The 25,458-nt window shown below is 35.5% G+C and overlaps 1 protein-coding gene across 1 annotated transcript in view; it reads left to right on the forward strand.

Moving 5' to 3' along the window:
* The window catches only part of LOC111510923 (D-beta-hydroxybutyrate dehydrogenase, mitochondrial), an 88,820-nt gene that overhangs the window by 14,524 nt on the left and 48,838 nt on the right, over positions 1–25,458 (forward strand). The window contains exon 2 of the mRNA XM_023166900.2: positions 24,650–24,979. Within this exon, the coding sequence (XP_023022668.2) occupies positions 24,659–24,979 (321 nt within the window). The 5' untranslated portion in view covers positions 24,650–24,658. The remainder of the gene's footprint in view (positions 1–24,649; positions 24,980–25,458) is intronic.

Genomic DNA, 25,458 nt, shown 5'->3' on the forward strand with positions numbered 1-25,458 from the left:
CAGAATTGTATGATATGATCTTTTTGAAGAATCCACGAGATGTTGATAATAAAGAAACTCGTCAAGTATATTCCAAAATATTGAAAATAACGAATGCTCCATATAAACAATATCATCAGAAGAATGGTTTTAAAAATACAAATTCTAAAAAATTTCGTGAAGTTATCAAACCTCTATTAGACTCACGACAATATCCAATAAGAAGTAGAAGTAAAATTGGTGGAGCACTCAAACGAGTGAAAATGGAGAAAATATATAATTCTAAACCTGTGAATTATGTGTACTGGAATTCACCGAAAGAGTTAGTTGCTCGCCTACGATTATTGGTAGCTTCAAAGTCAGCTGGTCATACAGGACATGACAATGAAATAATTTCAATAATTGAAGAATTACGTGAAGAAGGTATAATATATTAACATATTCACATGTAATGATCACTGTCACATCATCATTCAATGCAGTAACATTATCACATTTTCTCTTTAATCATATTGAAATAGAATGACTAATGAAATAAGTGATGTCAAACGACAAGTTGTTAATGAATTACATAAACCTGCAAGACGTAATTTTCGTAGAAGAATAACCACCATCAAAGGTTTTGCAGATCTATGGCAAATAGATTTAGCTGAACTGCAACCTTATGCAAAAAGTAATGAAGGATACCGATATATACTTGTAGTGATAGATTGTTACTCCAAATATCTGTGGACTGTAGCAGTTAAAGATAAAACAGGTAGTACAGTAACTAATGCAATGAAACATGTACTGAAAGAAGCCAAATACTTCCCCAAACACATACAAAGCGATCAAGGGAAAGAATTTTTCAATAAAAGCTTCTCATCTCTCATGCGAGAATATAATATCAATCATTATTCAACATTTAGCACAAAGAAGGCAGCTATAGCAGAAAGAGTGATTCGTACAATAAAGGGGTGGCTCTATAAGGAATTTTCGATGAGAGGTCACCACAAATGGCTTGATATTCTTCCAACTATAACTAGTAGATATAACAATAAAGTTCATCGTACAATAGGTATGGCACCCATTAATGTTGATCCATCAACAAGATTGATATTCAAAGGTATCAATGGAGTTGGAAAAAAACAAAGTAAACCCAAATTCCGATTGAATGATATTGTACGAATAAGCAAATACAAAAATATTTTTGAAAAGTCTTACACTGCGAACTTTACCACGGAACTCTTCAAGATTGTTAAAATCAATAAAACTTTTCCCACAACCTATAATCTTGAAGATATGAATGAACAACCTATTAGAGGATGTTTTTACGAAGAAGAGTTATTGCGAACCGAAAATCCTGATGTATATCTGATCGAGAAAGTGCTGAAGAAAAGGAAAAATAAAGTATATGTAAAGTGGTTAGGACTTCCTAGTGAACAGAATTCTTGGATTGATGAATCAAATATGCTTTAAATGTATCTAATAATGTATTTATGAATAAAGTAATGTTAAAGTTCATTATTGTTTTCATTTCAATTATATGTAAGTGAATTGAAAAAATATTGCAGCGGTAAACATTGCCCCAACCATTCGCAATGTTCTGTGTATACCAAACCAAATTAATTGTATACTCCATTCCCGCTTAAAATTTTTTTCAACTCACAATATTGAGAACACAATACCATTCCCAAAACTAATCGCTGTCACTTTGAAATGCTTTCTCCAACTCTTTTCGCCAATTATCTCTCACTGATAATGCCGTCTCATAAAGTCGAGTCGACTCCTCAAGCTCTGCCTGTGCTTGCATTCTCGAACGTTGATTGAATTTGTCATCTTTCATGATTTTTGAACGTAGTTCATCTGCTTCTTTGCTCATGTTAGCCAATTCAATTTTCGCTAATGCAATCTTAGCATCTAATGCTTGAAGAGTGTCCTTATTGACACTAATAGCTTGCTCACTCTTTTCATGTTCAGCAATAGCCTTTTGCGCCTTTACAAGACGGCATTTCGCTTTCTTTTTCATATCTCCAAACCGAAGTAATGGAGTGAAAGAAGATAGCGATTCAGTCATCAAATCACCCTTCATTTCTTTGGGTTCACATTTTGTCTTCCTCTTCGATCTGTCACTTTTCGTTGTGGGCTTTTTCTCCTGCAAACCACTTTTCGATTGTTTTTTTTCTTTCAACTCAGTGACAATCGATGAAGATGCATTATTAACCTTCCTTTTGATAGTTCTGGATTTTTTATCAACACCAAGAGGGGGGGTAGATGAAGGGTGTTTGGATGATGATGATTGTGAAATGATTGGAGTTTCAACGATAATTTGTTGAATTGGTTCCGGCACATCTGCGAAGTTAACGAAGTCGCTAATATCAAAATCACTTATCGAGTCTTGAGACTGTAAATGTAATACTGGAATATTTTCAAAATTAGTGTGATCGATATCAACAAGTGGTGAACCATCTTCAGCAATCAATAGTGGCATGGAGCTCATGATAATGATTATTTAGGTTTGGAGGAATGATATGTGATAGCAATAGAATGTGGATAGGAAAGGTGATGATGTTACTGATACTTCACCTTTTATAGAAGAAAATAAACTAGCGCATGCGCTCTTTCGTCAACTAGCCCACTCTTTCATCGACTAGAGATGCCATATCCTTCTCTCCCACTTAAAACGAGTCAAGTGATAGGTGGGAGTCGTACCACTTCCGTTTCCTATTCAATCGTATAAGTCGACTTGCGATCCTGAAGTTCATTCATTCACTCTCTACAACTGTGAGCAAACAACAACAAGATGAATTCTGCAAAAATAAATGCTGCATTAAATAGAATATCTGCTGTTGATGAAAACAATTGGATAGACGAATCAGATGATGATGATGTCAATGTTCCGCTAGAGGAAGTGATAGTTGAAGCAGAAGATGTTGGAGTCGATGAAGATGAGATAGACGAAGTTGAAAACGAGGCCAACCAAAGCGACGAAGATGATGACGTGATGGAGTTTGAGAGGGTCATGGATGAAGAAGGAGATGATGAAGGGATAGAAGCTGACACAACTGAAGGCGATGGTGCTTTGAGGATCGGTATGCGAACGCTCAATGTCAGTGAGACATTGGAAGATCCCTTGGATTTGTATTGTGCAATGGATGCATACGTATTGATCAGCACAATAGATGGAGAGAACAAAAAACTATGCTGGTGCTGCTTTCGGTTTTATTCGCATAGAAACAATAATGGAGGGTGGTATGCCCATGTCAACACCCACAACACTGTCTCAATTATGGAAATGGGACAAAATTGGTGTGAAGCTTGCGAGAGGCCACTAACAAACTTCACCCGAGTATCTACATGTATTATATGTAATAATGTCCAACCTGTGGCACAATAACCGTGGACCTACTGGTCAAAAAAAAAAACAACAGCCCTTTTCAGGGCTACATTATTCACACAAACGGTAGTAGTAGAATTCACAGATTATGTGATAAATGACTACTTTGACTAAAAAGTCGAAGTTAGGATTTGGTTTATCATCGAATATCTGTGTATATGATGAGTACTACTTTGACTGAAAAGTCGAAGTTAATATTTTCTCAATCATTGAATATAATGATAGCTCTGAAAATAGTTGTTTATTGTCTTTAATTGTAGCCCTTAAAAGGGCTGTTTTTCCTATTAATCCATACAATGGTATGGACTAACGCTCTTCATCATCAGAAACAATCATGATGGTGTCATCATCTGAATCATCTGTATCTGATGATATACTGATGATGTCGTCCTCATATTCATCAGATTCATCTGAATCAGATGATATACTAATTATGTCGTCCGCATGATCATCTAGCTCGTTATCCTGTAGATCGTCTAACTCATCTACTTCCTCTTGCATACGTTCCGGGAAATCATCAGGAAGATCGTAGATGCGTTGCAGCATTTCTGCGAAGGTTGTACTGAAATGATCAAACGTAGAATCTATTTCATGTACCTGGATGGGTCCTGTACTCATCATAGAAGACTCTGGTACACTCATCGGTTCGGTGGTGGAATCAGCAATCGACATTGTGGAAGAATGATGTAGAACTGGGATTGATACTATATTTATATTGGAAGAAATAAAACGGAGGGGGTGAAGTGTAAATGTAGAACAGTGTTTGAGATTCGAAAACATTAAAAATGACGATCTTCATGAAACTCTGAGCGATTATTATGAGAAATTCTAAGTGATTATTATGAAAAACTAATAAGAGAGAGGGAGGAAGACACTGCCCCAGCCTCGCAGTGCCTCGTGTACACCAACCAAAAAAGTGTGTACTCCGTGGAAGGAAAGGAAAGGAAAGGAAAGGAAAGGAAAGGGTGGGAGAAACAGGGAAACGATTACATATCGTCGTCGGAATTTAGGACATCATCGTCATCAATTAGGATAGGAGATGGCGGAGGACTGTCCTCGATAAGGATTGGGGATGGTGGAAGTCTGATGTCGCCAGCGTCATCGTCGTCGTCGTCGTCATCCTCATCTGTGATGTCTACAGGCGGTGGGTCACCCCATTCGTCATCCCATTGGTAGGGATCCGGATAATCCCCGTCCGATAAGTCAGCTTCATCACTCCCAGTGACATGCTGAACCTGCACCCTGTAGTCATTATTCATGAATTCGAAGGGAATGTCATGAGGTGCCGTTGTGGAGTCCACGAATCCTTCATGGATAGAAGCCCAGTAAGGATGTTGATGCGCTGGGTCACTGTACGGCTCAGTAGTTGAATCAGGTTCCATGTTGAAGGTGGCTGATCAACTGAATATTCCAACAGATAATTCCTACTTTTATACTTTTGAAAGGGAGTGGGGAGGAGTGGGGATGAAAGAACTTGGAATTGAAAATGGAAAAAAAGAAAAATAATGAAAAGACGAAGTGAAGAAAAATGCTCCAATCATCGCATTGTTCAATGTGTACCAAACCAAAACAATGTACACCCTTTATTTCACTTCTTTTTTCATTTTTTTTTTTGTTTTTTATTCCTAAAATTATAATTACAAACCTAAAACTACCATGCTACCTAATTATCCTAAAACAATCCTAGTTGACCTAAAAACTATTTCACTTTATTCAAAAATTTCTTTATAAATATTTTTAGTTCATTATTGAGCTCTATCGAAGAGGTCTCTGCCTTCCGCCTTTCCTTCAGAGCTGCAGTCCTTCGATCTAGCTCGGCCATCCTCATTAACAACTCGCGCCGTTGGCTAGCAATTTCATTCTCCTCCCGGGAAATGCTAGCCAACGCGGCCTCACTATTTCGTGAAGCAAGTGCAACATCCCTACACCTCTGTAGGAAAGTTTCCATCTCCTGGGGGTTAACCTCTCCGAAAGGCTCCGGCACTGGTGGCACTTGTGGCGCGATCTCCCCGGCAGGCTTCGACACTGGTGGCACGACCTCCATGGCAGGATCAGGCACCGGTGTGAGTTCCATGGGTGTCAACATCGCTGATAATGCAAATTGGGTGAGGATTTCACCTGGAGATGGCACCCTCGGCACCGGCTTATATGCCCTCCGTCTTTCCACTGTCAATGCGAGCGGTGTGGGACGTCTCGGAGGATTCCTTTTGGCGGTCGACCAACTACCTGCATAAGGGTTAGTCCTATTGCATTTACTCCTATACCTTTGAATAGGACCAACCTTAGCTGCAGATTGCCGCTTGGCTTTGTTAACAACCCTGTCTTCCTGAAATGAGACAGGGCTGCGTGGCCGCTGCACACCACCCGAAGTTGAAGCCTTCACCTCTTGGACCATCGCCACCTCGTCTCCCTCGAACATGTCAGGGCTGCCTGGTCGCTCCACCTCAACATCCACAGGTATGATCGATGCCACAGCGTTGTCGATTTCCTGCGTGTAGTTTTCCATTCTGAAAATGGAAAAGGAGGGGGGGGCAAGAGGGTATAGGTTTGTGAAAAAAAATTTTTTTTTTGAATTTTAAAATTTATTTTCAAATTTCAAAAAATTTTTTTCAAATTTGCTTTTTTTTTTCAAATTAAATTTTTTTTTTCAAATTTTAACAGTTGAGAACATGTCAAGTCAGAATTCGAGTACATCACTAATGCCACTTCAGGGACATTGAAATATATATAATAATACTTGTTGATAACTTTCATTATTAATTTTTCAAATACACATTTTTTTTCCTAACCTAACTTAATCAGGCCCTGGCCAGGCAGGCTATTCCACTTCACTATTCACCATGTTGGTTCAATTAATACGTCATCTGTTGCTTTTGGTTTTGGTTCTATTATTCTAATATTTGGATCAATGTTCAGTCCTGGATATCCCACTCCACCTGATGGCCTGACTTTATGGCTTTTCTCCAAAACTTCAACTCTCTCTTCCAGTACATCATACTTTTTCATTGTAGTCGCTGTTATGTTTGACATAGCATCAAATTTTTTATTTGTAGACGCTGTTATGTCAGACATTTTTATGTCTACATCATTTGTAAGTTTGTCAAATTTACGAGTGAAAGTTATCCGAGCCTCTGCAATTTTATCGTCAAATGCTTGACGGGCATCGCGAGCAATATTGCCTATTGTGGATTGTATTGCAGCTTGTAGGGCTAGAAGTATAACCTCCTTTGTTCCGTTAATTTCCCCCTCAAGGTATGATACAGTTACACAATCACTCTTGTCAATTGGTTCGCTTGTATTTTTCAATATTTTTCTTTGCATGTCATAATGACCATCTTTTGTTAATTTAAATCCATTGCCGGGTGGACCTCGGATGACATTACCACCCCATTTTTTTTTTCTGCCAAATTTATCGATTGTTTTAGACATTGTGCACCCACGATGATTCTTTTCAAACTGATATTCCTTTCTTTTACATTATACTATATATTGCAGTAATCGATTAGGGAAATAGAAATAATACAAATAAAATTTCAATCATTTTATATTCATTACAGTAATACATATACATACATACATAATACATTAATATCACAATACTTCTGTCATATTGAATTTTCCGGTTTTGAAGATATTGAATGATACTTCAATCATTGATCTCGGCAGATAATAAATTAATCAATTGATCCAATGGAGTCTCCTGAGATTGTGATTGTTGAATAATATTACTTATCCAACGAATGTTCTCATTTGGATCGTTTTCATAAAATTCAATATCATTATGACCCCAAGGAAGAGTGTGGGTAGTATTCGGAATGATAAATCGTTTATCGTCGTGGTATGATAATGCAACTTTATTTTTCAATTCAGTATACATATCATGCAACACGCTTCTAAATGAATTCATCTTTCTGAATATCATACCACCTTGTTCGACGATTTTTTGATAATCTTCGCATGTCAATTCATTCTTTATTACCGATCGTTTAACCCCTTTGGCTTTCTTAAATTCACCATCAACAGATTTCACATAATATGCTTTAGCACCTGTACCATAAAAACTCATGATTGGATCATTTGGAAATTCATCTTTGAAGTTACCCAAGACTGAACTTGTTACTGGAATATTGAATTGGTTAACTATACTGTAATTGGATGTATCAAATCTACTTATGTTAGTTTTTATGAATTCATAAAAATTTTCTGTGTTTCTGAACTTGTTACTGGAATATTGAATTGGTTAACTATACTGTAATTGGATGTATCAAATCTACTTATGTTAGTTTTTATGAATTCATAAAAATTTTCTGTGTTTACTTTAAGAATGAGCGAGTCGGTATCTGTGTAAAGTAAAGAGACATTTTCATCAAAGTGTTGTTTGATGCATCCATAGAAAAAGTCATACATGACTGTTTTAGATAATTCTAATATGGAAAATCCCAAATATAATGGTTTATCGTAATGAACCTTCACTCTACCCAATTGAATGGCAACGAAATTATCAGTGAAAATTGAACAATTTTTGAAATTTGGTTTGGCTATGAGAGTGCTGGCACCTATATTTTTCTTTATATTTTCCCAATGTGTAACGAGTCTAACATCAATTCGATTATCTACATTCTCCATTGTCTTTCCATACACCGCATTATTCATTAGTTTATAGAAATCTTTAACAGATTTGTTGTTAGACCTATTACGCATTTCAGTATTAAGATCTATATAGGGTTTCATCCAGCATGATTGTTTGAATTTCAATACTCTATGTGTATTCATTACAATCAATCCATTTTTGACAGCTTGCTGTAGATTCCTATAATGAACAATATATTTTCTTTTATCATTCAAATTTGGAATTAATTTGGGAATTTTCGATTGTGTACGAGGTGGTATTATTTTTTCGACTAAAAATGGAAGGTCAGAATGTTTATCATGCAACTCTTGTGGATAATGAATGTCCACTTCAAATACATACCCATACGGACTATCAGTACTCACATCCATCACATCGAGATTAAGAATTTCATTTGGTGTCAACCATGTAAATTCACTTGTTGGTAGAGGTTGTGACATACTGTGACCGTATAGATTTGTTGCATCTAAATATGTAATGAATGTGGAAGGTTCATTGGGATTATAATTGGGTAAAAATCTATTATTTGCTATATGTTTCCTCTCGCTACATTGACTAATTCCACCTCGTATACCTTTTTGAAAAAAGTGAATCATATCAATGTCAGTTAGTAATTCCAATTCAACATTAGTGAACTTCAACATGGCATCCCATGATAATCCAGGTGCAGTATAATATTGTGCCGGATCTAAGTTATATATCTCTAAACTTGTGGTGCGGAAGTTTTCAAAAATATCACATAGTAGCAATACATCCGACTTCAAATACAAATCAGAGTATTCCCCCAAATTCTGACACTCGAATACATTCCAAACATTTCTAGCCCTATCATAATCAGTTTCCGATATATGTTCACAATTGAGTGTGTCATAAAACTGATTTTTTGTCGGAAGTAATGGATAATTCAATTTGTCAATGTCATCAACAAAACTATATGGAAATACACCTTTCTGTCTCATCAAATTGAATTTCTCAATTTGTGGGAAATGTTTGTGCATCTCCAAACATTGATCGGAGGTCAAGTTTGCACCCAACTTCTCCAACGAATTAGTCATAAATTTATAACTATCGATAAATCTCATTTTGAGATAATTCTTCCTAACCACACCATCTTTATCGGTATAGCTGTGTGTGAAGAGATGCTTCGTGAAAGATATATATTTCTCTTTAGTTTGCGGGATAACATCAACTTTCTCTTTATTCCTATACAATTCTTTTATGAATAAATGACAATCATAACCACTTAAATTATGAAAAATGATAGGTATGAAGTTTGGTATTTTGAAATTTAAATTACATTTCGAGTGAGCGGCATGTGATCTTTTCTTTCCTGTGACATGACAATGATCTCTTACTTTGACTTCACCATCAGTAAATGCTTTATTACATATACCACAAGTTCTGGCTGCAGCAAACTGTTCTTCTTCTTCGTCAGTTTGTGTATCCATCGGTTTAGGGTTTCTGAGATGATTTTCATGTATCTCTTTCAAATCATCTTCAATGCTACTCACAAATTTCTGAGCTGCATCTACACCCCTATATGTAACAAATTTTGACAAATCATCATTATATGAACACTTTATCAAATAAGCAAATGAATATGGGGCATGTTTGAATGTTTTAATCGTGTATGAACTTTCAGGATTTGGCTCATTCACATGAATCGGTTTAAGCACTGATTCAAAATCAGCATACACTACAAATGGCACCCTCATTTGCCTCTCAAAGTTTTCAAACATTAGTTTATTTTCCGCAACCATTCTACCATATTTATTGATCTTTAAATTAGTAGTTGGTGTTGTGGTACTAATGTGATTACAATCATACATATTATGACGTAAAAGCAATCTCTCATCAGAAAAATATATCAAACATCCGTCACAAAAATATTTTTTCTGTCTATGAGCTGATAGTTGATTAGAAACTAATCTTGAAAGATCTTTGATCCAACAATAGTGACCATTACCGGAGTCATCAGTTATAAACAACAAATTGACATGTCTCCGGAGTCTTCTCTGTGAGTATCGCAATGGACCAATCACTTCATACTTCATTTTACCCTTCTCAAATGTACTCTCTAAACCGTAAACATTAATTGAAATATCATTCCTATCTTCGAATATTTCGATACTCTTATTATTAACTTTAACCGGAAAATCCATACCTGTGACATCTAAAACAGTGGAAAAATGTGGATATGACGTAAGTTCGGACACTCGACTATCTGCAGGATATAATGCTGATGTTATAGCCCAAGCAAAACAATATTGATCTTCATTACGAACATTCACAACAGCTTTCTTCCATTGAATACATTGAGGCAGCTTCACATATGAACGTCCTTCCAGTGGACTGTATTTATTAATGTTGACCTCGAGAAACAATATTTTTTCACAAGTCCAACCTGAATTATTAAAAAAAAATTACTATTCAATCTTATTGAAATTTTTAAAAAATAAATACCTGAGTCACGATCCTGGAACTCAGTCGTTTGAGCCACAATTACATCACGGAATCCATCAAAAACAGCATTCAAATCTGAAGATTGGTCCACTATTTTATTTTGGGAATTAAATGACTTCGTGTCCCTCGAATCATCAGTCTGAAGAATATAATTCCCAAAAACTTCCATATTCACCTTGATGCTTTTATGGATCCTGATGGCTGATTCCAGTAATTCAATGACCTTCTGCCTAATCTCATTGAAAAATGACATGTAGTCACTGGTTACAATCGAACTCTCCACCCTGTATGTAGCAATGCGGCAATTGAATGCATTCGTTATAATTTGAACACCGTCAGACAATTGAACACATGCATTATTTTTATGACTCATGGTTCTTCGGTGAGAATTCACTTGGGTCATAGGAATTGTCACATTACAACAATTGCACGTATACATAGGTGTTGCATTATCCACTCTCACCCGTTTCACTGCAGGCCCTCCTTGGCAACTCTGGAGCTGATGCCGACGAAGATTATCACTACGAGTGAAAGATTTACCACAGTCACAGGAATACATTTTATATAATAGTTCTCACTAACTCACTTGATGTAAACTGACATAGCCAACACTCGTACGCTTCTTAAATACACTCTGATAGGACCCGTCAAGACGTCATAGCCAACCCCACTTCTCAACTACATGCGCCAAGATTACCTCCCAACTGAATGCGATAACAGATGTCGATATACGAGCAAGCAGTGGTCGTTGCGGTCTCGGAGAGGGTAGACGCTAGGCAAACGGTCCTCGGCTGCCGTTGTGTCACCATCGATAGCGGGGCTAGAGCGAACCTTCATCGCTTCGGGAGAGGTGAGGGCAGACCGATGAATACGCATTACTCTGCCACACGTCGTGGAGTGAACATGTCGCTCTCTAGCCGTTGAACGGTTATTGCTGTGACGTCACTCCACTACTAACTTGGTGCCCTAACACCGATGGAGCATTTATTACTTGGAGGATCTTCGAAGTATGCAGACGTATGTTTGTACATAGACAAACAAGCACATGATGAAACCCTGTACCGTGCATTCTCCTACACACACACACACACACACACACACATAAACACACAAAATCTCATATGAAAAAAAAATCTGAACGATCCATGCACCAGACACTTCAAGGTCACAACGCCTTGACTTCACTGCACAACAAAAAAAACTTCACCAAACAACAACCAATAAAAAAAGCAATTAATACGTCATAGTGGTGGGGGGAGGCCGAGAATCAGCTGTAAACAACTACTCACGTTGAAAAGTAAAACCTCGTTAGTCCTTAGCTTGCACAAGTTTCGACTTCTGAGGGTTGTCGTTCATAGGGGTGCGACAGCTGGTTAACGGTAAAGCATGTTTCAAACATATTCAATAAACTCCTATCTATGTTATCTAAACATATTTATAAAGAGTTTTCATTGATGTATTGAATTTTTTGCACCTTTGATATAATGGTGGATAAAGGGAAACTCCAGAAGTTCCAATACCCCTGGAAAAAACTTCCCTTTTTGATCATCAAAAAAATATGTTTGTTAAGGAAGTCTGCCTTCACAATGACCTTGATGCTCCCAAATTGACACAAATTATATTACGAATAATTGGTTTCCTTCCTTTATTTTATACGATTGGGCAAACAGTCCGTTCCAAGCAAATATGATGGTGTAACTCGTAGGACATATATCTAATCATGCATGAAGATGAAAGATGGCAAAAACAAAGAGGACGATTATTATAAAGCAAGGGCAGGTTCTAATCTCAGGGTATCCTGAACCCAATTTAGATAATAAACCATTGATGCGATATCTATCTGTTTTATAGTAAATGTAAATATAGTATATAATGTGGTCTGTGGGTTGATTAGACTAAGAATACTAATTGAAATCGCTTTTTTGGATCTCAAATAGGATATCAAGAGGTATAGTCGAAGTAACTGATATAGTAATCTTAAAGGTGTCGGCGAAGTCATAGGCCAAAAAAACCTAAACAAAGGAATTATGCCGCAACGAATTAGTCCACGTGGACTGAAGAATTGGCGGTTCGTATTGGATAATTTTTACTAACTGAGTTTTATGATTGGCTGAAGAGCCATAAAATTAAATTTAAAGTCATGTTACGGTGACGAATAGAATGCGAGCCGTCGTCTTGTCAATGTTTAGTTCAGGAAGTGATCGCGATTTGAGTGTTGAAATTCGATATTGGTGCAGTAATGTTTAATTTTTGTTTTAATTAATTTTTGTTATCTGTTTAAAATGTGGCGTTCTTGGACAAGAACTGGTAGTAATAATGAGTGTGATAACAACGCAGACTTTCTCCTGTGTAGTGATTCCAATAATAAGTATTCGAGTTGATTTAGGGCAAATTGAAACAAAGCATCAGGCGTAAAAATAATTTTACAAGTTTTTATTAGAATGTAATGAAGCTAGTTAAAGAAGTATCTAATATTACCGAAGAAGACTGCCAGAAAATGATTAAAAAAGTTATTTTAGTTGAAAAAGACTATATGGAGATTGTACACTTCCATTTTAATGGTGGAAATGAATTCATTATTGATTTAAATGACGACAGTGATAGTGAAACAAGAATATGGAAGAGGATTTATCAGAAGCTCTCGACGAAAGTTGGTGAAGTGTTTTTGAAGCGATCGATTGTATATATATATATATATATATATATATATATATATATATATATATATATATATATATATATATATATATATACATTAATATATATATATATATTTATATATATATATATATATATATATATATAAATATATATATAAATCAAAAATTAAACAATTTGTGGACACAACACTCAAAAAAGGGGGGCAAACTGCGGACACGTGTTTCTGGCTATTGGCCTCATCAGCACAGTGAAGCCAAGTGTAAAGATGGGAAACACTTGGAACCACAAATGTGCGGTTGGCTCCTGTTGTTGACTCCGTGCGTTTGTGTTGTTTCCTGATTTCGGCAAACAAGTGTTTCCCATCTTTACACTTGGCTGCACCGCGCTGATGAGGCCAATAGCCAGAAACACGTGTCCGCGGTTTGCCCCCCTTTTTTGAGTGTTGTGTCCACAAATTGTTTAATTTTTGATTTATATCATGCACACTCGATAAAATCTCTATTTATATATATATATATATATATATATATATATATATATATATATATATATATATATATATTTGATTGATGCAACTAATTTTCCTTTATTTTGAGTATTTCAATATTAAATTCTGCAAAAATATATATATATATATATATATATATATATATATATATATATTTATTAATTGCACGATCAGCTGTCGAAAGCGCTCGCATATAATAAATAGGAGTTATAAAGCTTCAAATCCTTAGTAAATAGTCGTTTTGAGGGCACCCAGCGATTTTGAAAAAATGTTTTGAGTGTACTTACGTATTTTGATGCGTAGATTACGAATCCGAAAGGAAAAAGCGGCGCCCTCCCTTATTTACAAAGTTACGGTCCTTCAAAGTTCAGAAAAGGGCAACTTTTCAGCCTTCTTTCTCACAAGATAAACTATTTAAAAACACAAGCATTTATTCACTAGGTCACCTTTACACCTTATTCCTTATTCAACAATCAACATTTTTCTTATAAAAAACTTAATTTAAAAACAAATGCTTTTTCTGGTGACATTCTTCTATTCTTCTATGTTAGTTACTAGTGACATTTCAGAAAAAAGCGGTTGGTATTTGCCGCCGCCTACTATTTCAAATTCGTAGATTTTAATTTTCAGTGGTAAGAAAAACACAAATAATGAAGGCAAAAAACATTTGAATTACTTTAGGAATATTGACAGCATCAGTCGTACCAACTAAGCCATTAACCTCAAAAATGTAAAATACAGAGATATATAACCAAATAGCAGCTCCGTACATTTTTTAAAATTTTTATTGGAAAAATGTTGATTGTTGAAGTGAAAAGTGTCAAGGAATAAGGTGTAAAGGTGACCTTGTGGATAAATGCTTGTGTTTTTAAATAGTTTATCTTGTGAAAAAGAAGGCTGAATAGTTGCCCTTTTCTAAACTTTGAAGGGCCGTAATCTACGCATCAAAATACGTAAGTACGTAAGTATATATATATATATATATAGGGAAACCTGTTAGAAGGTAGGTTTACTATATCGTTTACTTGAACTATACAACTTCGTCCAAATACAGAATACGGTGTTACAGAAAAGTTAATATTTTGGTGATGAATAGAGTATTACGTAGTTTTTGCATGGATGCGAGGACCTATAGTAGATCTCAAAGTTTCACATTGCAACGTCAGATAACTGCTGTTCATAAACAAAACTGTCCTTAGAATGTGACATTTTCTACCTGGAAATAAAATTACCCCCCTTATGTTTGAATTTCGTATCAAAATCATGCACTATCGTTACATCCTGAAGACGTGTCGTTTACTCATAGCACTTGTTCGACGTAAAGATCCTTGGCTATGAGTCTATACATGGTCAGACGATGACCGGTTGGTTAGAGAGAGTAGTTCACTCTACTATTCACTCAACTGCTATATGAATGTTGATCCAATCCCATCTGTGAAACGATCGATGTTCACTATCATCCAACTCGTGCTGGGTATCGTACATTAAAAGATCAGGCCTCGTTAATCCTCATCTTGCACTTTGGCTTCTGCAGGTTATCGAGTCAAAACATAATGTTCCTACTTCTGGTGGTATTTACATAAAATACATATTTTTAACTCTTCATCAGTGGCAGGCTTAGGGGATGACGAGCGACTGCCTAGAGTGTCACTCTTGTAGGTGCCTCCCGCAATAATCCCAGTAGAAAAAAGTTATCATTTGAATTCTGCATTCTGTAACCCGCTTATACTGAACTAGCATCCGCCCCGGCTCCGCACGGGTGCAATGCTGGTACTAAATATACTACAGAATGTATTTATATACAACATTCACAGCTTTTTCGTCATTTCACAATACCAACATGATTTCTTTAGTGATAATTCTTGAAAGAGCGACATATAATTGGCCCGGTTCCGCCGCAACCGCTATGTCCCTGCATTTTGAATCTGTAATATCTTCGAAAAAATTCATTCAGATTACATGCTGTTAGAGGCCATTTCAATCACATCATAACCAGATGAGATAAAATATAATGATAATAATAATAATTTTATTCCAGTCAGATCACAATGCAAATGATATTGGAACGGTCAAAAAAAGAGAACACAGCACATGTATATATATAAAATCTTGAATAATAGTAAAAATTATAAAATAATATTCTGATAATTATCACCGGTCATATAAAATATATATGTAGAATACATTTAAAATGCATTCAGGCACCATAGTCACTCAATAAAAAATTAATCTGGTCCATTAGAATTATCTACTGATTAGAAGCTTTCTCAAATTGTTTTTGAATATTCTGTAATTCCTCTCATTCGCAATGGCTATGTTGTGGTATCTGCAAGCGAGAACCGTATCTTCTATTATAGTTGTGATTATCACCACTTGTCGGGAGGTTAGAGAGTTCTAATTTAATTGCCAATAATGGTGTCATGATGTATATACTATTTACTTCCTTGCTGATATGATCGATACAATTTCTGAAGGATAGATTAAAGTCTAAGAACGTGCCTAAAAACTTCGTAAATTCTAATCTATGTCGCGTTACATATACTTATTTCCGGGACCATACTATTGTTTTTATAGAGTATTGCATAAGAATAGTTTTGTTGTGGTTAAGTATTATTCGATTAGAGACACACCGGTTACTGAATTTGTTTTATTATGGGCAATAGATATAAATACAATTAAATTCTGTTAGAAATGTATTATATACATTCATTACATTATTATTATTATTTATGAACATTAATAAAAAAAGTATTATTAGAATAACTGCTGATATTAATACCTTGCGATGCTGACGAGCCTTGTAATATATTTGAACTATCTGAGTTGACAATTTCATAGACATCAACATTTAATTCTTGAAGTGAAGAGGACGATGCTGTAAAGCTGGAGCTAGCTGTTGGGATTATTTTTTCAGCAATAGCCTTTTTATAAGAAATATATTGATCGATGTAACCCTCAGCTACTATTGTAGACTTCCATCCGTCGTGCTTTTTAATCTCCGTAATATTTGCTTCTGATTCTGCTAGCAAAGAAGGAGAAGAACTTCCGAAACTTTCGGGAGGTTCAGAAACTCAGCAATTTTTCCAAACATGTTCATATAGTCTATCCATTCCCAATTGGAACAGCAATAAAAATAAAAGTACAGTCATAAACATTTCTTGCCTATGGCCCATAGTCGTCCAGATAGTTAGTAAACGTGCTATCAAATGTAGTTGAGGAATAAAGGCTCGGCTAGCTGGACTGGCTGAATACTAATTTTTTGTCCATTTCACAATTTTTCTTAATCAGTGCCGTGTGTTCGTGGGGTTAGGTGAGGTAGTGAATGGTTTTGCAAACCGATTTTTGAAAACTTTTTCTAGAGATCAATTACCCTAACACCAAACTGATATTTTTGCACTCGACGCGCGTTTCACTAGCAAGGTTAGCATCTTCAGGAGAAGCAAATTGATACTGAATCTAAAGACAAGGGTTAGCTGTTTAATAACCTAAAGTTTTTTGGTCCAATGTGGAATTTGTTTTCAAATATTCATGAATGCTTGAAGAAGGAAAACTGTCATACTTCAAAGAATGCTATTGTGAATAGAATATACGAGTTAACGAAACTATCTCGTCTTGTCTCTTGTGGCTTCAAATATAAAAAATTGAACAATCGGATGGTCATAATGGAATCGACACGCATTGTTCAACTCCGACAAGAATATTTGAGACGAATGAAAAGCTACTGAGAATCCAGCAGACATATAATCTACCTCGACGAAACTTGGTTTGACACCCATGATGTTGTCAAATATGGCTCGGTAGACGAAACCAAGTATTGTGCTTTGAACACACCTTCTTCAAGGGGAAAACGTGTTATAATTTTGCATGCCGGGAATGAAAGTGGTTTTGTACCTAACGCTTTGCTTTTGTCGGCCAAAAATATAAAAGATTCGTCTGCTGATTACCACGAAGATATGACTGTGGCTTTATTCGAAACCTGGTTCAGTGAGCAGCTTCTCCCAAATATTCCTCCAAACTCGGTTATTGTTATTGATAACGCTTCGTATCATTCTTGGTTATTAACTACAATACCAAACAATAACACAAAAAAGTATATATTGTTGATTTCATGCGAAATCATGACATGGAAATATCCGAAAAGATTCCAACGAAAAAGGTATTACTGGCGACCATAAAACAACGTAATGTCAAAAAAGAGTATATTATTGATTCGATGTGTGAAACACGTGGTCATATTCTCTTACGTTTGCCTCCATACTATTGTGTGTTCAATCCAATTAAAATGGTTTGGGCCACAATGGAAGAAAGCTTGCGGAAATGTAATCAGTAACCGACTTTGAATGCTGTAGTGCTTGACAATATAAGGCGAGTGGTGAATGAAGTAAGTAATAGTGATGTGTGGAAGAAATGTGTGGCCCACGTTATAAAAGAAGGGAACAAATATTATGTGCAAAGTTCCATAAATCCGTTCGTTATTCAACCCGATGATGATTCCACCTCATCCGAATATAACGAAGAAGAATTTTGATTTTTCTAGCAATTTTGTTGGCTTCTATTATTTTGTGAATATATGTTTGACGAGAATTCGTATTGTATTCGTATTCGAATTGTATTTCAGAGTTTTCGACTCAGAAATCAACTACCTTAAATTTCGAAGTTTTTCATAATTACCCATGATGGAAAAATTCAGTTGAGATAACTTTTTCATGGGGTGATCAATTGCTATGATTGTAAGAATAAGTAACTGAAAAACTACGACTGAAAAATAATATGCCGACGCCTATGTCGAGGCGGGAATTCTCTGTGCTGTTCCAATTAGTATTGGAAATACTATACCAACTGGGTTGGCACTGCATTTATAATTTGAGTAATTCAGAAAAAAAGTTGATGATTGATAACAGAAGGGGGTGATGCAACGTATTTATTAAAATAGTCCATGTTTTTTCCAACAATGCAAAAAGAACGACCTATTTTTGTTTTTGTATTTGGAATTTGAACAATCAATGATTTATCCAATAATTCAATGTCTTCTAATAATAAATGGCACAACTATTCACGCCAGCAGGCTTCATATATTCCGAAAATAGCAGGAACTTGGTAACCAGGTGATTAGGCGTCACCTGACACGACCACTTCACAGTAAATGCGATACCATGAAAATAGTTAACTGACAAGAGACGTCAAAATGTGACGTCTCTGAAAATGAAAACAGGACAGTTGTAGAAAAAACTTTGTATGATATTTGTGTTAAAAGTAAATTTTATTTTGTTCGTGAAATTGCTCAACTCGCTGCGCTCGTTTCGCAAACTTTTTCACTCACAAAGTGAAACCTTACTTTTAACACTAATATCATAAATAGCTATTCTTTACTCAGTTTGCATGAGCGAATGAATGTCATTACGTACTGTCATCGATGACATGTACTTTGACTTTCATTTAACCTTCAAAAAATTTCATTAACCCTAGACCTATCATAAAAATATGAATTTCTATTATGAATACGAAGCTGACCTTGAAACTGTCTTCAAAGTTGGAATCAAGATCAAATCCAATTTGGTCATTAAATTCTTCATCGAAAGTTACCCAGGGTATGCCCTTTTGTTGTAATAGTTGCCGTCTGTAGAAAATTTTTAGGTTTGAAATTTTTCAAAACATATTCGAAACCATTCAATAACATTAGATCGGTTTTCAGCTCTTGCCATTCTCTCAACTGAAAATGAAGAAGCTCATTCGTTAGATTATAATGCTTCAATCAAAAACTTGAGTCAAAAAAATTACCAAATTCCTGCGTATATCTTTTGAAGCATTCATGCACCTTACTTTTCCTCATTTATTCATTTTTAATAAATTTTCTGGTACAGTATCTTAAAGCTCAAAATTTATTTACTCATAAATTTCATCTTCTACCAATCATCAGATATACCTGTTTAAAATTCATATACTTTTCACAATAGGATGTGCTGTCCAGAGTGTCGCAATGATTTAGCTCGCTCGCATTAAAAACGTGGGTTCGCATTTTAACCCACGTATATAGAGCTCCTCCTCTAAGCATGTCACATTACTTCAATTATTATCATTTTCAATTCAATTTTCCAATTATTTTCATTTCTTTTTCATTTGAGTACCCTTTGAATTTTAAAACATTTTCAAGAAATGAAGGTGTAAACTTTGAACAAGAAACACATCAGAAAAACATGTCCACATAATTTAAATATAGGCACATACGAGGTCTGTTAAAAAAATAAGGTGAATTTTCATTTTTCCTAAAAAATATTCAGATTCATCAATTTATGTTTTGTCTCCTTCGAAGTATTCCTCCTCAGATATAATACACTTGTGCTAGCATTTTTCCCAACCTTGAAGCAGCTCTGATATGCACTTTTTGGTATGTCTTTGGGTTCTCAGGGAAACAAATCCGGTGAATACGGTGGCGGAGGTATGATGATAGTGTTGTTTTTGGCCAAAAAATCACGAACAAAGCAATGACGAGTAAGCAGGTGCATTATCGTGATGCAAAAGCCATGAATTGTTTTCCACATTATCAGACGTATTCTTCGTATTGCTTCTCGGGCGCATAACTTCAAAATAATAGTCATTTTTGACTGTGCGACCATTTATCAAGAACTTCTGATGCACTACGCCACGGTGATCGAAGAAAACAATGAGCAAAACCTTGACATTTGATCGAATTTAGCGTGCTTTTTCATCTTGGCTCTTTCATCGGGACGATTGGATTTTAATTTCATACCCATATACCCATGATTCGTCACCAGTTTTGAAACTATTACCGCAAAGCATGAGCCATCCGATATGCCGGCATCCTCAACAACTTCTCTAATAGTGATTCGACAATTCTCTTCAACAATGTTCTTCACTTTGTCAACATTTTCATCGGTTGTTGATGTGCTAGGGTGTCCAGGGTGGACGTCGTCATTCACATATTCTCGACCTTCCGTGAAAAGCTTGTACCACTTGTAAACATTCATTTGACAATAACCGTATGCGACTGTTAACGTTTCGAGTGTTTTTGAGCACTTCATTCCATTTTTATACAATATTTGATACAAATTCTTTGATCCATTTCTTTTTCGATAACAGAAAATCGTCGGTCACGCAAAATACTTCAAACTTGCATACCTCTCACCAACAAACTAAATATTTTGAACAATCACATTATTTCTTGAACAGACCTCGAATTGCCTTCTTCGCCCAATATCTTGTCATTCTTCAAAGTATTATCGGGACTAAATGAAATCTGAATAACAAATGTCTGGATGTCGTGTGTATTCGCTATTTCAAAACTGTGGTTGAGGTCGCCAAAGATTATTTTCGAAATGTCCAATATTTCTTTGATCAATTCACTACATTATGACGTCATACTAATCTTTATTTTGCTACTCAAAAATAGCACTTAGGCTGGAAATGAGCCAGTAGAAATATATTTCATATGATCATTCTGGTCTCAATTATATCTTACACAATAAACACAAATACCATAAATCATGTCTGAAAGATGAAAACAAGTCAAATACATGGCCATTGCGTTATCTGCATTAGTAAAAAAACGCGATATAATTTACAACTTCGAAAGCAAAATACAATTCTCAAAAATTTAGGAATATGTTGTGTCAATATTTCAATATTCGAACATTATTTCATAACAATTCTAGATTTTTTCAGTTTTCTTGCCATTTTTATTTCGCAACTCTCAGATATTCAATATATATTCCATAAACTGAGTTGAAAATAGTATAATAAATTAATAAATAGACACACTTCAATTTTCAATCAACTTTGAAACTAACCGTATTGATTGAACGTAAGGTCAGTTTGATAATCCAGTTGTTTTCCAAGGGATTGATTGGATCAGACATACCCAGAATTTGGATTGGTCGGCGCGGAATTTCCTGCCCGATTACCGGATTTGAATTCTCTTAATTTTTTCGTCTGAGGCTAATCGAAAGTTTATGTTGCGTAACCTGGGACAGAAACATTCTAAAATGTTGAGAAAGAGTTCAAAAATAAATTGTTGTATTTCTGGGAAAGAAAGTTTTTGGCTCTCTACTACTCCATTTTGATACAAAAAAATGTGGGAATTTTCCAAAGAAAGGAAGGAAGCAATCATTTTTTTCTATCAAAAACTTTCTTTCCCAAAAATGAATCACTCCTAAAATAATAACCCTTTCAATATAAACTGTTGTACTTCAGGAAAACATTTTCAACATTTGCTCAAATGTTTTTTATGTATATGATGAATAATAATGAGGTTCTATCAATTTTTTTCAAACACTACACCTTACGATCTCCACAATATCCATTTAAAAAAGCATATCACGACATGTTTCCTCAACACAATAGCTTTTCCGCAGTGAATAACGTACTAAAGTAATGTACTATTTCTCAAGGAATCACAATTGAGACCACCTATTCAGGTACTTCTTCGATCATAATTACCTAAAGCATCTACTCAACTTTTATATACCTAAGATACATCTTCAATTATGACCTACAGCATATTATATTCTACAGCGGTATATTTTCCAAAAAGAACTTTCTTGAAAATTCAGTAGTGAATAATAATTATTCATCTAAGAATGCTTTGTTAAGTTATGGAATATGTGGAATAATTATAAATGACAGAACAGATTTTCCTATTGATTTTCCTGACATGTTGGTCTATCAAGATTACTGTCATAAATGAGAGAAGAAGACTGAGTAAAATATAGGAGAGGCGCTGTTAGTTTTGCTGGATGTCGGAAAAGCAGAAATTAAAACGCAAAGCAAACCATTATTGGTCATCAACTTTCCCGTGGAGAAATCAACTTCATTGGCAGAATACATTTGAATACACTTGAATATACATTTGACTTTCAAGAAAAGAAAGTAATACAAATTAATAGGTGCTCCGTGGCGACTTATTTGATTCGAGTGGCGCAATAGCTTTTCCAGCTGCGGGAACACCCGGAAAAACCTGCAGCTTCTATGCTTTCTATGTTTTTTACCACTTTTATCTGTAACTAACATTACTGCAGTTTCGTCCTTTACTGACATTTTCAAACTTATACAATAAACTAACAATGGTTCATTACATTAGCCTACACCACCCCTGTAGGTACTAATAGGTACTAATACTTGGCTTGATTGAGTACCTGAATTCACAGTTTAAAATGCGGATATGCCAATTCAAAAACCGGCGAATGAACTAAATCGATTTGATAATTTTACAGGTTGCACCCGCAATGTTTATGCTAGTGAATTTCCAAGGATTCCAAATAACTGAGTTTGCAACCCTTCCTGGCATAGTGCAGAATTTCCATATCGCTTAGATTCTGTAACTTGTGGTTGCATGCCAAGGAATGGTTTGAGAACGTCAAATCATTTTTTCCTAGTCTGAAGGACCTTTCATGTTCAGCATACCGTTTTTGAAAATTTCGGCCACATTGCGCTACATAAACACTATAACACTCCGGACACTTAAGTTCATAAATTCCAGAGTTCTCCAACTTGTCCACCTTATCTTTGGCATTGAAAAGGAAATGAGATAACATAGTATGTGGTCTGACTGCCACTTCCACATTGGTTTTTCTGAAGAAACCCTCAATTATCTCTGTTCTTTGTCCAAAATATGTTAGAGTTACCCATTTCATGATTTCTGGTTGTTTGACCTGAAGGTATATTAATCTGTAAGTTGAATTTCCGGCTTTGTTTCCCGACTAACTTCTGGATAGTATCTGCTTTGAAACCATTATTATGACCTATCTGTGTAATTATATCAATTTCCCTAGCTAGATTTTTAACAGACAAAGGCAGTGAGAATGCTCTGTGCAACATTTAATTGTAAAACTGCTAATTTATGACTGTCTAGATGGAAATAATCGCTTGGGATGGTGATGTCTGTATAGCCAGGTTTTCTGAAAACATATTTTGGAAAAAGAACAGAGATAATTGCGGGTTTCTTCAGAAAAAACAATGTGGAAGTGGCATTCAGACCACATGCCAGGTTATCTTATTTCCTTTTCAATGCCAAAGATAAGGTGGACAAGTTGGAGAAATTTGGAGTTTATAAGCTTGAGTATAATACTGTTTATGTGGGGCAATGTGGCCGAAATTTCCAAAAACGGTATGCTGAACATGAAAGGTCCTTCAGACTAGGAAAAAATGATTCGACGTTTTCAAACCATTCTTTGGCATGCAACCACAAGTTTCCAAATCTAAACGATACAGAAATTTTGCACTATACAAGGAAAGGTTATAAACTCAATCAATTAGAATCCTTGGAAATTCATAAGCATAAACATTGCGGGTGCAACTTGTTAAATGATCGAATCGATTTATTCTATTCGCTGGTTTTTAAATTGGCACATCCGCATTGTAAACTGTAAATTCAGGTACTCAATTGAGCCAAGTACCTCTATTAGTACCTCTATTAGTGGTAAAAAACATAGAAGGTTTCATTTCTCTTTTCTTCATTATGATTTCCTACCACGTAGTAACGGCTACATCCATCAATTTACTTTTCTGATATAGTAACTGATTTACGTTGAATCGCTAAGGAATTGATGAAAACCATCAGGAGTTTAAATGAATATTATTAATCCCAGATGCAGATGAATCCTGATCTGAGAAAGAAATGTATATTTACATTCTTAGCAAAAACTGGTCATGATTTCAAAGGTTTATTGGTCTTCTTGCAGTGAAATCCACAGATAAGGACAGTGCTAGCGAAACATGTCTTGATATTTTTCTTAAAATAAAGTTTGTAAAGATCAAATCGTATGGTATAGTTTATGAAGTTACTATGGATTATCGTAACGGCTGAGTCAATCAGAAAACTATTCATTTTTGTAACCAATAAACATTTATTAAAAATTCTGATATAGTACTAGAGTAAAGTACTAAAGTACCAAAAATTATTTCTTTACATACAAATCTTGTCTGACTTTGATACCTTGTCCCATTCGAAAGTTAAGAGGGAGGATACTATTAACATCCGCACTGTAATCTGTCAATTTACTGTTTCTGTTTTTTTCAGAAAACAACAATGAGTGGACCATTCAAACGAAGGCCTTCTCTGAAGTCCCTTCCAGCCTTCAGCATTCCTCCAGATGCTATTCGCAAAGCCTCTATCAGAAGGGCCTCAGCTGTGGGCTTGGGTGTGAAACCATCGCCTGCGACTCACCAGGAAGTACCATGGGACATGCTCGACCGATGCACTCTCCCGATTCTTTTTTGTCATGCTACTGCTGTTATCTTGAGCAATGCTTTGAACGTCCTGCACATCTCAGAAGTAACCACGTTCACCCTCTTCATTTGGTTCACAATAGTAACTATTGGAGCAGTTCTGTTCTATCATAATTTGAAGGTGAGTATTTCTCTTTCCGTAAATGCTGAAATTGCGGAACCTGGACATTCATTATTTGATCTCCCGAAAATAGGTTACCCTCTCGAAAGTAGAGCATAGACCAACAGTGCTGTATTTATGACAACGCTCTTTCGATCTGCCAAAGATCTAATCAATGTTTTCTTCTGTTTTCTAAGTATATAACCTCCAACAATCTGAAAAAACAAAAACTAAATCAATAGAGAACCTGCTGAAGTGTAATAAAGGGCAAACTGAAAACTTCCTGGTAAGTTTCGTTATTGTGAGTTTGTCCACTGATGTTCCTGTTGGTAAAACCCCAAGAATTGTAAAAACTAAATCAGAAAAGGATGATAATCTGAAATATAAAACAAAACTGAATGTAGAAGCTATTTTGAGGCTTTCGAAATTATGTACCCATGAAACTTTTTTCCAGTTCAATGGAGATTTTTATCAATTTGCAATGGCAATAGGCTCATCCT

This window comes from Leptinotarsa decemlineata, unplaced genomic scaffold (genome assembly GCF_025532065.1).
Source record: "Leptinotarsa decemlineata unplaced genomic scaffold, Ldec_3_MD MMD2_tig00000576_RagTag_RagTag, whole genome shotgun sequence".
In the NCBI taxonomy this organism is placed as follows: Eukaryota; Metazoa; Arthropoda; class Insecta; order Coleoptera; family Chrysomelidae; genus Leptinotarsa; species Leptinotarsa decemlineata.